General features: G+C 41.2%; 1 protein-coding gene across 1 annotated transcript in view; it reads right to left on the bottom strand.

The window, feature by feature from the left end:
- The window catches only part of lrp2b (low density lipoprotein receptor-related protein 2b), a gene marked incomplete at both ends in the record, with an annotated part of 43,833 nt that overhangs the window by 29,835 nt on the left and 1,369 nt on the right, over nt 1–12,629 (bottom strand). The window contains 24 exons of the mRNA XM_080048471.1: nt 152–400; nt 626–1,006; nt 2,262–2,378; nt 2,573–2,695; nt 2,820–3,059; nt 3,549–3,827; nt 3,963–4,100; nt 4,325–4,455; nt 4,599–4,724; nt 5,115–5,307; nt 5,503–5,712; nt 6,045–6,185; nt 6,451–6,653; nt 6,800–7,006; nt 7,095–7,318; nt 7,631–7,800; nt 7,966–8,094; nt 8,444–8,560; nt 9,101–9,244; nt 9,511–9,627; nt 10,261–10,377; nt 11,293–11,403; nt 11,616–11,732; nt 12,286–12,408. Coding sequence (XP_079904597.1) covers nt 152–400; nt 626–1,006; nt 2,262–2,378; nt 2,573–2,695; nt 2,820–3,059; nt 3,549–3,827; nt 3,963–4,100; nt 4,325–4,455; nt 4,599–4,724; nt 5,115–5,307; nt 5,503–5,712; nt 6,045–6,185; nt 6,451–6,653; nt 6,800–7,006; nt 7,095–7,318; nt 7,631–7,800; nt 7,966–8,094; nt 8,444–8,560; nt 9,101–9,244; nt 9,511–9,627; nt 10,261–10,377; nt 11,293–11,403; nt 11,616–11,732; nt 12,286–12,408 — 4,107 coding nt within the window. The remainder of the gene's footprint in view (nt 1–151; nt 401–625; nt 1,007–2,261; nt 2,379–2,572; nt 2,696–2,819; nt 3,060–3,548; nt 3,828–3,962; nt 4,101–4,324; nt 4,456–4,598; nt 4,725–5,114; nt 5,308–5,502; nt 5,713–6,044; nt 6,186–6,450; nt 6,654–6,799; nt 7,007–7,094; nt 7,319–7,630; nt 7,801–7,965; nt 8,095–8,443; nt 8,561–9,100; nt 9,245–9,510; nt 9,628–10,260; nt 10,378–11,292; nt 11,404–11,615; nt 11,733–12,285; nt 12,409–12,629) is intronic.

Here is a 12,629-nt window from a genome sequence, read left to right as displayed (position 1 = left end):
AAGCCCACACACACACACACAGTACGGACAGATTGCAGATATTCACTAGTTTTGACAAAAAGCGATTTTGACAAAAAACAAGCAATGTCCAGACTTGTTGAATCCACCTTTAAAATGCCACAGTATTTGTTAACACATGTTGTTTGCTGACCTGTAGCTTTGCAGGTGCGTCTATCAGGTTCTAGGAGGTAACCGTCTGAGCAGTAGCACCTGAAGGTTCCTCTCTCGTTGTAGCACTGCTGGCTGCAGAAACCCGGGATCAGACACTCGTTGATGTCCTCACAGGTCTTGGAGTCGTTGAGCAGCTGATACCCTGATGGACAGGTGCACTGGGCCCCATATGGACCCTGTACACAGCCGTTACTGCAGCCCCCGTTGTTCAGTGCGCAGTCATTTTGGTCTTCATGAAATAACAACACAGCGAGTTATTATTTGTGCATGTATCATTCTCCATTTCTTGTTGGAGGTTTCTATTGTCCGTTTTTGGTTCGGATCTATGTTAATTTTTATTCTTGTTTTATTCAAGTATTCTACACCTACATTTAAAATGTTTTTTTTTAGTAATACTTTTGTCTCGTTCTTTGATACGCAATATAATGCATGATTGCTTTAAAACCAAACTCACTGCAGATAGGTGACTCGTCCGCTCCATTAGGGCAGTCCCTCTGGCCGTCGCACACCTTGTCTATGTCAATGCACGCCTGGTCGTCGGTGCACAGCCACTGTCCTGAGGGGCAGCTGAAGGGAGGGGTTGGGCAGTTCTGTTCGTCGCTCATGTCCCGACAGTCGTTGTCTCCGTCACACAACCAGCTCATGGGGATGCACACCGCCTTGTTGGCACACTGGAAGTAGTTGGGTCTGCAGGTGACAGGCGGGCAGGTGTTGTGTTCATCGGATGAATCCTCACAGTCCGGATGGCCGTCACACTCCCACTTATCTGGTATGCACAAACCGTCCGCCTGGCACTGGAACTCATCTGTGTGGCAGAGGCCTGGACCTCGAGTGGCTGCAAAGAGACACAAGGTGTTTTACAATGACAGTAACTGTTTGAAATACTTACAGACATGAGCTTAACGCAACCAAAGTGGTTAATATCTCTTGCTTGGAAAAGTGTGGATAAGCCTAGTATTGCTCAGTAGCTTAGAGAAATGGTTTCTTGCCTATGGAAGGAATATTAACGTATATGGTTAAGGGTAGACAATATACTATCAAAGGAGGTTTGGGGACCATTCCTGGACTTTGTTGAACAAAATGGTGTGGGTCATATATTGGAAAACGAGGGGAATTCTTGGTAAATCAGTAGTCTTCATATGGGAGAGAAATGTTCATATCGGCATGTGTTTGATTTGCAACAAGTTGAGAAAAATAATTTTTAAGAAGCGATCAGACTACAGTGAACAGTAGTTTAATTTGTATTATTGTATTTATATGTTTTATATCGTTTTATTTTAATTTATTTATTGTATATACAATGTTTTTTTAATGCTTTTTTCTTATTTTTTGTTAGTATGTTGCTGTGATTGCTGTTGGTTGTTTGGTTTTTGCCGTTATTGTTTTTTCGGTTACATTTCTGTATGTCTTGGTCAAAATTTAAATCAATAAACATATTGTTTAAAAAAAAACAATGACAGTAACTGCAAAGGCATTCTCTCAGAAGTTGCAGTAACTCACAGGCATAAAGTGAAAAAACTAAACATCAAGGCAGGAGGTGTAATATGTATTTGTCATTGATCATCATCTATCCCTGCGTTACAATACCCGTTCAACATGCCCTCGTTCACTTGCCCTAGGCACTTGACCTCGGGGGAATCCCCACCGCCATCTTAAGTGTCATTCCAATTGCCTGGAAACTGAAGTGAACTTCGTGATATAGACCCTCAAAGGGCTGATTGATCAAGTGAACATCCATGGTCACTCCGATGTGGATATCACCCACAGTGCATTGCAGTTCGTCTTAAATAAGAACATAAATAAGAAAATATGTCGGAGCAAACAATTTCCATGTGTAAGTAACAATATCTTGATAATCTGAGTTACCGTGTCGAAATTCAATGTTTGTTATGCTATGGAAATGGCTTTCTGCAAGGGTAAATGAACGAGGGGAAGTGCAACTACTACTGGAATGCAGCTTTAGTGTCTCAACCGAATCAACAATGAAGCCGAGTGTTGCAAAGTGTCACTATTAAATCACTGATTGACACAAATGACATTATTTATTTGGGTATACTGTATATTTCCATGCTTGAGTGTTGCTAGCTTACGACAGTCGCGTTCGTCAGAATGGTCCCTGCAGTCAAACACTCCGTCGCACTGATATCTGGAACTGACACACTGGTCCCCACTGTCGCAGGCAAACTCATAGGAGGAACAGGCAAACTCTTGAGGGGGAAACGAGAAACGTAAGAGGGAAAAGAAAAAATGTGAACAATCAAAATTGAAGAGAGAAAGAAAGTGTTTCAGGATCCAGGTTTGAAGCTATTTGGCTCAAATAAGGAGTTGTTATGTCGATAAATGAAAATACAAACAAATAAAACGGACACACAATAAAGAGTGCAGTTATGGTGATTCCTACCACAGTCTTTCTCATCAGAGCCATCAAGGCAGTCCTGGTCTCCATCACACACATAGGAGCTGTAGATGCAGCGATGGTTGGGACACAGGAAGTAGGAAGGAGGACATGTAGTGATGGTCGAATCTGTCGATCAAAGACGCAGCTCCATTAACAAGATTATAGCCCTACAGTATTTTATGTAGGCTAGTTGTAAATGACATGGGAGTGAGCTGAGCGGGCTGAACAATGTCCCCTGTGTACTACTTACTGCAGTTGTGTTCATCCGAGCCATCACCACAGTCGTTGTCACCGTCACACACCCATATTGGAGCGATACACCTGTCGTTATCGCAGGTAAATTGGCCGGCGGCGCAGGTGGTAGGGATGCGCGTCGGACAGTTCACTTCGTCTGAGTTGTCACCACAGTCGTCCGTGCCATCGCAGCGCCAACTGGACATGATGCAGTGCTTGTTGCTGCAGGTAAACGCTCGAGGAGAGCAAGTCGCTCCTGGTGTGAGAAGATATACACAAAGCAGATTAATAACTTATCCGCTCAATAATTTCCTTCCAGTATTTTTTTTCAGTAGGTTTTTTCACCTTTTATTTGACACTTTTTTGATATACAGTGTGGAAATGGGGAGAGAAAGGGGGATGACATGCAGAGAACAGCCCGAGCCGCAGTCAAACCCAGGTCCGCTGCGACAAGGACTGAGCCTCAAATGGTACACGCTCCTCCCACTAGACCACGGGAGCAACCCACTTCCACTACTCTACTCTTTAACAGGAGTATTCACACAACCAGAAAACTTTGATGCAGGTGTGTGGGATAAAAATACACAGATGAGAAAAAGAAGATCCCGCACTCTGCTCTTGCTCAGTATCACTAGTATTTATTTTTTTATACTTTTTTTCACATTATCGGCCCTGCTTGACCCTTTCCCAATAGTGCACTTCTAAAACACAAAAGACACTTCCTTCTTTTTCTTCAATCATTCACCTGTATCAGTGCAGTTGGCCTCATCGGTTTTATCAACACAATCGGCATATCCGTCACAGCGGTAGGAGTTGGGCCGGCAGCGTCCTCCATCGCACTCGAAGGCGTAGTCGCCGCAGCTGCTGTCCGGTGGGGGAACCGAGTCGTCCTTGATGCAGTCCCTCTGGTTGGCTTGTAACTTCATGCCGTACGGACAGCCACACACGCGACTGAAGGAGGGGATCGGGAAACAGAAGTGGCTGCAGAGGCCGTTGGCTACCCTATTGCAGCGGCTGGTGTACGCTGTCGGTGATAAGGAAGCAGGGTCAGTGGCTTTCTGGAATTTTTGTTGTATCTGGTCAACTCATTTCCCAAATATCTATAACACACAGTAGTATCACTGTCTACATTGGCCTCCCTGTGTGTGTGCAAACTTACTGCTGTGGAGGTCAGGTGTGTAGGCCTTGACATTCATGATGCCATTGATTCCTTTTCTGATCATGATGTTTTCTCCTCCATCCCTCTTCCTCAACCGAAATATGCCTTTAATCCTGGTATCAGACACATACAGGAAGTCTACAAGACAGAAAATGGATGATTATGCTTCTTATTTTTACAGTTAAAGAGGCACCTTATTAGATTGTATTAGTGTGCAATTCACACTTTATAAAACCATTTGGATTTTATAATGTCAAAGCTGAAAAGAATAACAGCATAAACAATTTGAATAATATTGTGCGTTTGTAATATAAGTGTAACTAAATAAGGAGGAGTCATGAGTAGAAACTAAGGAACTGCACCTGAATAAACTGTTAGAGAGAAAGGTGAAGTGATCTGGCCAATATTGGTAAAAGCCTGTCTGTCATATCCTTCAATGCCAATGTGACCAATCTGGTCCAATAGGGAATCCACCCAGTACAGCCTGTCCATCCTGTTGAAGACCAATCACATGGAAAACTAGTGAATATGAAGGAATACTGGATTATCACATAACAACAGACATTTTATTCTTGGACAAGAGCCTGAGAATTGTTTACTGAAATCAAATCATAATCCTGCAGGTCATGTGCTTACATATAGTCAACAGCGAGTCCAAACGGATATCCCAGTGTTGTGTTGACCAGAGGAACAGCGTTACTGCCGTCAGTGAAGCCCTTCATTATGAACGCTGGACGGTACCAGTCAGACCAAAACAAGTAGCTGTGGATCAACATTGTGATTAGACACACAAGAGGACAGGTCTGTTTTCTGTCAGTCAAAAATAAAACTTTCTTTTTCATGGATGATAGCGTAACTGTGAAACCGGAATATATTCAATCAGGACTGAAATAGTGATAGGGACTGTTATTGTAATGTTGTAGTTTTCAGTATAAAAAAACCCAACAGTTTTTAAACTAATTGAGATGATTACATATGCTGAATTTGAATGAAAGGTACTTCTGCACTGCCATTACTACAGATATTTCAGTGCAGAGCTTGTAAAGTGAGTGTGCAGTGAATTGTGTTGATTTCCCTTGCTTGTCCCCGCGACTCCTCAGAACAAACCAATCACTCTCTAGTTTTTACGTCCCAACACATTTAAGCACTCACCCAGCACTTGGATGCACAGCAATTCCTTTTGGGTACCTCAGGCCCGTCACAATGTCTCGCCTGGACTTGTCTGTGACCTTGAAGGCCACCACCGACTTGTATGTGCTTGTGGTCCAAAACAAGACTTTGGAGGTCCAGTCGTAAGCCATGGAGTCAACCGTTCCCACTCTGTAGCCCGTCAAAATCTGTTGGACTGAGATTGCATGCAAATAAATACAGTGAGATGTGAACACACAGGATTAAAACATTTATAGTATTATCATATCCTATGGGTAACATCAAATCAAATTAAAATGTTTCCTTTATTTCTTTATGCAAAACAGAAATCTGATCTCACTACGCGCCCTTGTAGTGTTGCTTCATAAAACAAATGTAATAAAAAATTCACCAGTGCCGTTAAGGTTGGACTTGTAGATAAGGCCCCTGGACCTGTCGTTGTAGAACAGGGCCGCCTCGTTGCCGTCAAACTCCACAGCAGAGCCAGAGATGGATGATCCGAGCCCTGTGATGGGCAGGGTGATGTCCTCCTGGAGGGATATGTTCAGTGGGATTCCACGCACGGCCAGAGAGGTGGCTACCAACAAGAAGTCCTTCACCTCTGTTTAAAGAGTGAGTGGCAGTAGTTCAAAGAATGTACACATACTGTCTAAACTATTTGGAACGAATGTTGTGATAATGCATATGGTAGCTTAAATTTAATGCAAACCCAGAAACAATTAAATATACAGTTTATACATGTTTAAGGGTCATTATAGCAACAACTTGAATGAAATCCCTGCCTTTGACCAAATAATTAAATAATTAAAATGTAATATTGTAAATTGCATTGATTATTTTATGACTAATTAAAAAAAAACTTCTACAAAGACAGAGTGACAGACAAACTCATGAACACTGTATTGTTTGGCCCTCTATCATGGGGGAACTCACCAAAGCAGGTCTGACGGTCAGGCTGTAGGTCGTAACCATGGCGACACTTGCAGCGAAAGCCAAGACCATCATTGTCGGTGCGGTGACTCAATACACAAATCTGTTGACAGCCACCATTGTGTCTGCCGCAAGGGTTCATCACTGTAGGACATGATGAGGTCATTTAAACACAGCACCTTGGACTTTCATATAGGTGAAGAATGTATGAATGAATGAATGAATGAATGTAACAAATGAAGGTTTTACAAAATATAAGAGTGGCCAGTATTTAAAACTGATCCTTTATTGACAAAAACTAGAAATATGATACACATACAAAATTCGGTTAAATGGGAATTATTTAATCAGCAGCAGAAACATGGGGACCAGTGAACTCGATATGAATTCTGAAGTGTGTCTCTCTTACCAACAGGTTGCAGGACACGATGAGAGACCACCACATGGCCTGGTCGCTTTGCAGTACGATAGAGGAGTGCCGGGTTGCTGCCGTTAAAGCGGTCGGCTCTCACCACGCCCATCTTGGTCCAGTCGGTGAAGAAGACGTGGTTTTCAAACACGGCAATTCCAAATGGGTGTGGAGCCTGGGTTCCACCACTGAGGACTATTTTCCTTTGGAGACAACAACACCTCAGAATGACCATTGAGGGGCGCACACCATCAATTGTGTTGTTGTTTTTCCCTTTTAAGCTTAAAGTTACTCTCCAGCCAGCGAAATATTTTATGACTGTTAAAATTTTCAGCGCAACCCCTCTTACCTGTCCAAACCACTGTAGGTGACAGTTTCCACCGTGTCAAAGTGGCTGTCGGACCAGTAAACCCTCTGGCTGACGATATCTAGGGTTATTCCTGTTGGAGTGCCCAGACTGCTCTTCACCAGCTCCATGCGATTACTGCCATCCATGAAGGCACGTTCCAGCTTCATCTGCTCACTGGCAACGCCCATGTCTGTGAAGAACATGTAGCTGCAAACAAACAAACAAACAATACAGGCTTAACGGGACGCTAGATAAGCTATTTAGTGCCAGGTAGACTAAAAACATTTAAACTTACCCCACTGTAGGGTCCAGGACCAGGCCATGAGGAGTCTGCAGGTTTTCAGCCACCAGTGTGACCCGATTCCCTCCATCAAAGTCGCACATGTCAATGCGCTCCACCATGGCCTCTAAGACATAGAGTTTGAAGTTGACCCAGTCCACAGCGAGGTTCTGTACATTTGAGACTGCAGCGGTCATAATCTCCTTAATGTTGCCCCCGTTGTAGTTGGCAGAGTACACCTGGTAAAACAAAAATTAAATTAAATTGATGATTTTCTTTTGTTCTTTCTTTTTTCCTCTGTATCTCAACTCCTGCCTCATTGCCCATGAGCAAAGCATAGAGATCCCAGCGGCTCGGGCACTAATCGCCAATGGAAATAAATTATTTGTGCTAATTAAGTTTTGCAGTTCAGATAACAACAAGTGCCATGTGTTTTGCAATCAAATAAATAAGCCATGAAGTAGGTGAGGAGGGAAGAAATAGAAAAAAATAGGTGAAAAAAAAAAGAATACTGTGATTATAAATTTCACCAGACAAGGATCCAGACCGACCTTTTTGGTGTATGTATCGCTCCAGAACACTGTGTCACTGTTCCAGTGGTATGCCACCCCTACAGCGGTACCTTTGCCCTGGGACGGCACCAGAGTTCTGACAAAGCGCCCATGTATATCAGCCATCATCACATCACCCCCGTTGGTGAAAATGAGCTGTGGCAGTCCAGCTTGAAAGCAAAAACAGCAATGGTTATATTAGATATTTAACACAATAAAAAGTATATATATATAAAAAAAATTATATATATGATGGTATGGACACTGTCTCCTTAACTTTTTCATGTTTAAGAAGGAGCATGAACATATGCAATGTGATGTGTGACACTCTGTACCTGACACATTGGCTTTGCAGATATGACCCTGCTCCAAGAAGTATCCATCAGCACAGCTACAGTGGTGGGTCCCGGGACGATCTTCACACAGCTGGTCACAGATCCCCCAGATCTGACAGTCATTATAGTCTGGAAAATTGAACAAACAGCCATTTCATTTATGTTTTAGGCATCAGGATGGCAATCTTTACCAGTAATTTGCAACTAGAGTGCTGTGAAATTGAGTCAATTTCTTTTTAAACACAGTACAGAATACGGTATCCTGTAATGTACCATGAAGTTAGGCATGACTAAAGATCCTATAACAATGTTAGAAGATCTTAGAAATTAACCCCTCCAGATCCATCGCCATCCTTTACCTCTCTCTTACTTCATGCTGCTTTGATACATACAGTAGTTCAGCATACTGCTGTCAACAACGCCACAAATAAGAAGTTTAGTTTTGTTTCCATAAAAAAACATGATATATGGCACTCACCTACACAGGAACGGCTGTCATTGGCTATTATAAAACCATCGGGGCAGTAGCAAACACCTCCCTGAGGAGAAGGGTGGCAGAGGTACTCGCAGCTCAAGGTGGAGCACAGCTCCAGGCCTGTGAGTTAAAAAGAAAATCAACATTGTGGTGAAAACTAGCTCACAGTTTAAGGTTTTTACTTGAAATCATCATCAGAGCAGCTTGGTCTACCAGAGCTTCATTATCGGCACCAGTATCAGCATCATAGCCAACATCAACTCTGGATTTTAGAGGGCATTAGTGTTCGCCCAAGGAAAATGAGTGTGAAAGCAGTGATAAGAAAGCCGGTGAAAGCTGTGATCACTTCACACCTTCATCAGCTGACTTCTGAGAAACATTTACGAGGGCAACACAATATAATGGTGTAAAACCCTTGCACCCAATTTAAAGCCCTATGAAAGTGCTGCCAAGGTGGGGTGATCCGCATGTGACCACATCTCTCTCACTAAGGCAACTTTTACTTCAGTTCACTTCAATTTGTTGAGTTTCTACTGAACAGGATATGTTCAGTGTATGGATATAAAGACAAATATTGATGGGTATAATGAGGTTTTGTATGGGACTCATAAGTGCCGATGTTTCAAACCCATGTTAAAAATCCACATCTGTGTGACTTACTGCAGGTTAACTCTGCGGTGGAGTTGGTCTCATCTGTTCCTCCAGGACAGTCAGGTTTGTCATCACATACTTTGCCCAGTGGTATACACAACGTCGAGCCTGGGCATCCCCACTCGCCAGGGTAACAGTCTCTAGAGTTACTATCTAAAAAACATGGAAAAAAACTTGAAATTAAACTATGAATTAGAAAGATGTCAACAAACTATTCTCTTTTCCAACTTGTAATTACATTTCTTAAAAACCTAAATGTTTTGCCAAATGACTTTTTGCATCATTTGACAAATACATTTGCCTCTTCAGTGTTTTTATCATGAATTAACTCCTCAGCTATGACAAAATGATTCACACTTGATTTCAAATAACTCTTGATGTTTGTGCTGAATTTCCCATTCCACAAGAAGTTTCCTCACCACATCCTCTCTCATCACTGTAGTCGCCACAGTCGTTGAACTGGTCACACACCCAGCGCTGAGAAATACAACGGCCGCTGGAACACGTGAACTCACTGCCGCTACAGCTCTGATACACTGAAGAACAAAAGAATGGAACTGACATGTATTTCTCATTTACAACAAATAGTTATATTTAACAATGTTAACACATTTTGATTGCAATTGAATATTTGAGGGGATTATTATTAAACATGTGAGCCCTAGCCTACATGTCAATCAAGTTGGCCATAAATTGAAAACAATAGGCTACTAAAAATCCATTCTTATATAATGAATAAATACAAATTGTATGAGATAACAATAGCAAATAACTTGATAATTTTCCAACAGCTGAAAACATATTATTTAGGGATTCTCTCCCAAATTCTTCAGACAATTCAACATTTTGGCTTACAAATGATGTGCCAATGACTTTGCCCTTAAACCTATCTTTAAAAACACACTGCAACTTAAAAAATATGGGAGTCTATCTACATTTTAAATTTACTACATGTGTTTGAATACATTTTTGTAGCAAAATACAACATTTATAGGCTATGCAGTTTGCCTGGGACGTCACATTCTTCCAAATAAAATAAAAAACTAAGAATTTTAGCAATAGCAGTTCTTTATTTTATGTTTGGAAACAATGATAAGAACATTTTGAAATTATAGTGCAAACAACATAATTTATGGTCATCAGAGTTCTTTAGTCACTTTCGCCCTTACCACAGCCTTGCTCATCGCTGTTGTCCCCACAGTCGTCCCAGTGGTCGCACTCAAAGGACCGTGGAATACAGTAGCCGTTTGCACACTGATACTCGTGGAGTGCACAGTGCTCTGTCGCTGAAAGTAAAAGTGGTCACTATGCGTAATAAGGCTTACCTCAAGTCAAACGACATCTTACTATAATGTATTCAACCTAAACTGGGGCAATGGTGCAATAAGTTAAGATTTCTGATTCACCAAAACCGAGAGGAAGCTGAAAACAGCACAAGCTTAAAAGATCAAATAAGAAAGTTATCTTGCCTATCTATAGGCTATTGAACAAATAGCCTACATTTTTCCGAAGTTCGTTTGACAACACCCACAGCTGTTTTTAAGACATTTCCATATTCATGAAACATAGCCTAAATTCATGCAGTTGGAGTGAAAAGGTAGCCTAATAATTCAGCAGCTCGAAACCAATTTTACTTTTTTTAACCCATTAGATTAGCCTACGTTGTGGGAATTTAGCTGAAACCAAACAAAGATGCCGGCCGGAAGTGACATTCTCTCTCCTACATTGTAGAAGGCAACACATGGGATACATTAGATGAAAATACATCATACTGAATCTTTTCACTTTTTAGATGTTGTCGTAGTGCACAAGAAAGTCATTTCTAGCGAACAATTTGTGTTAAGCTGTGGTTCCAATAGGACACAGGCTAAAACAACTCATTCAAAAGTCTACATGGTAGTAAATGGAGCAGAAATCATTTTTGTCATGCCAGTATCCATCTCTACACCAATAAAGTGACCTTTTATGAAAGTAAAACATTTACTTTCATTTGAATGTAGTGACCTACTCTACAAATCAAAAAAGTTGGGATCCATTAGCCTACTATCATCTTTGCACTGCTAAAGCCAAATCATTTTGTGATAGAAGGTAATGCTGCCCAACTTAGAATAGTTTACCAGTGTTAAAGAACCCAACATTCATTCTCTTTAGTATCTGAAGAAGATTAGGGTTGACTTGGCTGTGAAGCCTCGTCTACTCACTGCAATTGAATTCATCAGACCCATCTCTGCAGTCCTGTAGCCCATTGCAGTGCTGAGAGTTGTTGTAACAGGCCCCATTAGCACATGTCTTCTCAGTGCAACTTGGATAGTCTGCAAAAAAAAACAAGATTATTCCTATTCATTTAAAGGACTCAATTCTCTGTTCAATAATGCAAAAAACAAATATACCTATCAAAAAGCTTCAATTATTATAAATTATACAGGTAAACAACACATGCCCAAACATCAGTTGTGCATTTCGGACTGATATCAAAGCAGCCTACAATGGTAAATTCATTGTAGATGTAGCGTAATAGTCTTACTGCAGTTGTTCTCATCGGAGTTGTCCACACAGTCCTTCACATGATCACATCTGTATCTTCCGGGGACACACTGGCCTTCTTGGCAGGTGAACTGGTCTGAGCTGCAGGTTAGCCCACCTGAACCAAGAGTGGGTTTTGTTTCAAACTGTTATCTCACAGGGGAATCAGACTTGTAATGTGGTATATAGAATGAGCAAATGGCCATCTTAAATTAAGAAACCAGAGAGATTTTGTCTTGTGTTAATCTAAACCTTTGTCACTCTGACTTGGACAGTCGTGAACAAAAATCTTTATCAAGAAATCCCTGTTAAAGCTAGACCTACACACTGTAGGTTAAATCTGTTTTCTAGGTTTTTACTAAAATGTCTTAAAGGAAACAACAAGTATGTTCTTATTCACATTACAAATTTGACTGTGGCGCAAAGTTTTACAAGTTTTATCTTTAAAAAAAGGATTGAATAGCTTTTTATCCTCTATGGTGTTTATTTAAAGCTTCTGAATGATATAAAATGCTTACATGCTCCATACTTCTCAACTTATTGTATGAGTTTTTGGAAAAATCCCAGCTAAACTTCTTCTTCAAAGACCATACAAGGTGTTAAAACTATCACATAATCTCAGTTTCTTATTTTTAACACCACCCCAGAAACAACAACTCTGCATAGCATACCACAGGTTCTTTGTTCATCCGAGCCATCTATGCAGTCTTCCTCCCCATCGCAGACAAATCCCAAAGAGATGCATTCACCGCTCGTCACACACTTAAATTCCTGTGAGGTGCATGATGGAGGTGCTGCCACAAAGAACAAAACAAATTGAAGCTTCTGTTTATTTTACTATTAACAGTTATTCTCCCAGTAAGTGGAGGTGTATTCAGCCATTCTGGAAAATGTTTGTTGGCAAAATCACTTTTTGTTTAAAACATTAAATATCTCCTCACTATCTGCTAGCTGTATGTGTGCCATGGGAAAAAAACAGCGTTGATACACAGCCTAGGGTCTGTAAACGGGTTTG

The sequence above is a fragment of the Ammodytes marinus genome, assembly GCF_949987685.1.
Source record: "Ammodytes marinus genome assembly, chromosome: 20".
Lineage (NCBI taxonomy): Eukaryota > Metazoa > Chordata > Actinopteri > Uranoscopiformes > Ammodytidae > Ammodytes > Ammodytes marinus.
The sequence above is the reverse complement of the archived record's forward strand: the minus strand, read 5'-3'. Positions and strand labels throughout refer to the sequence as shown.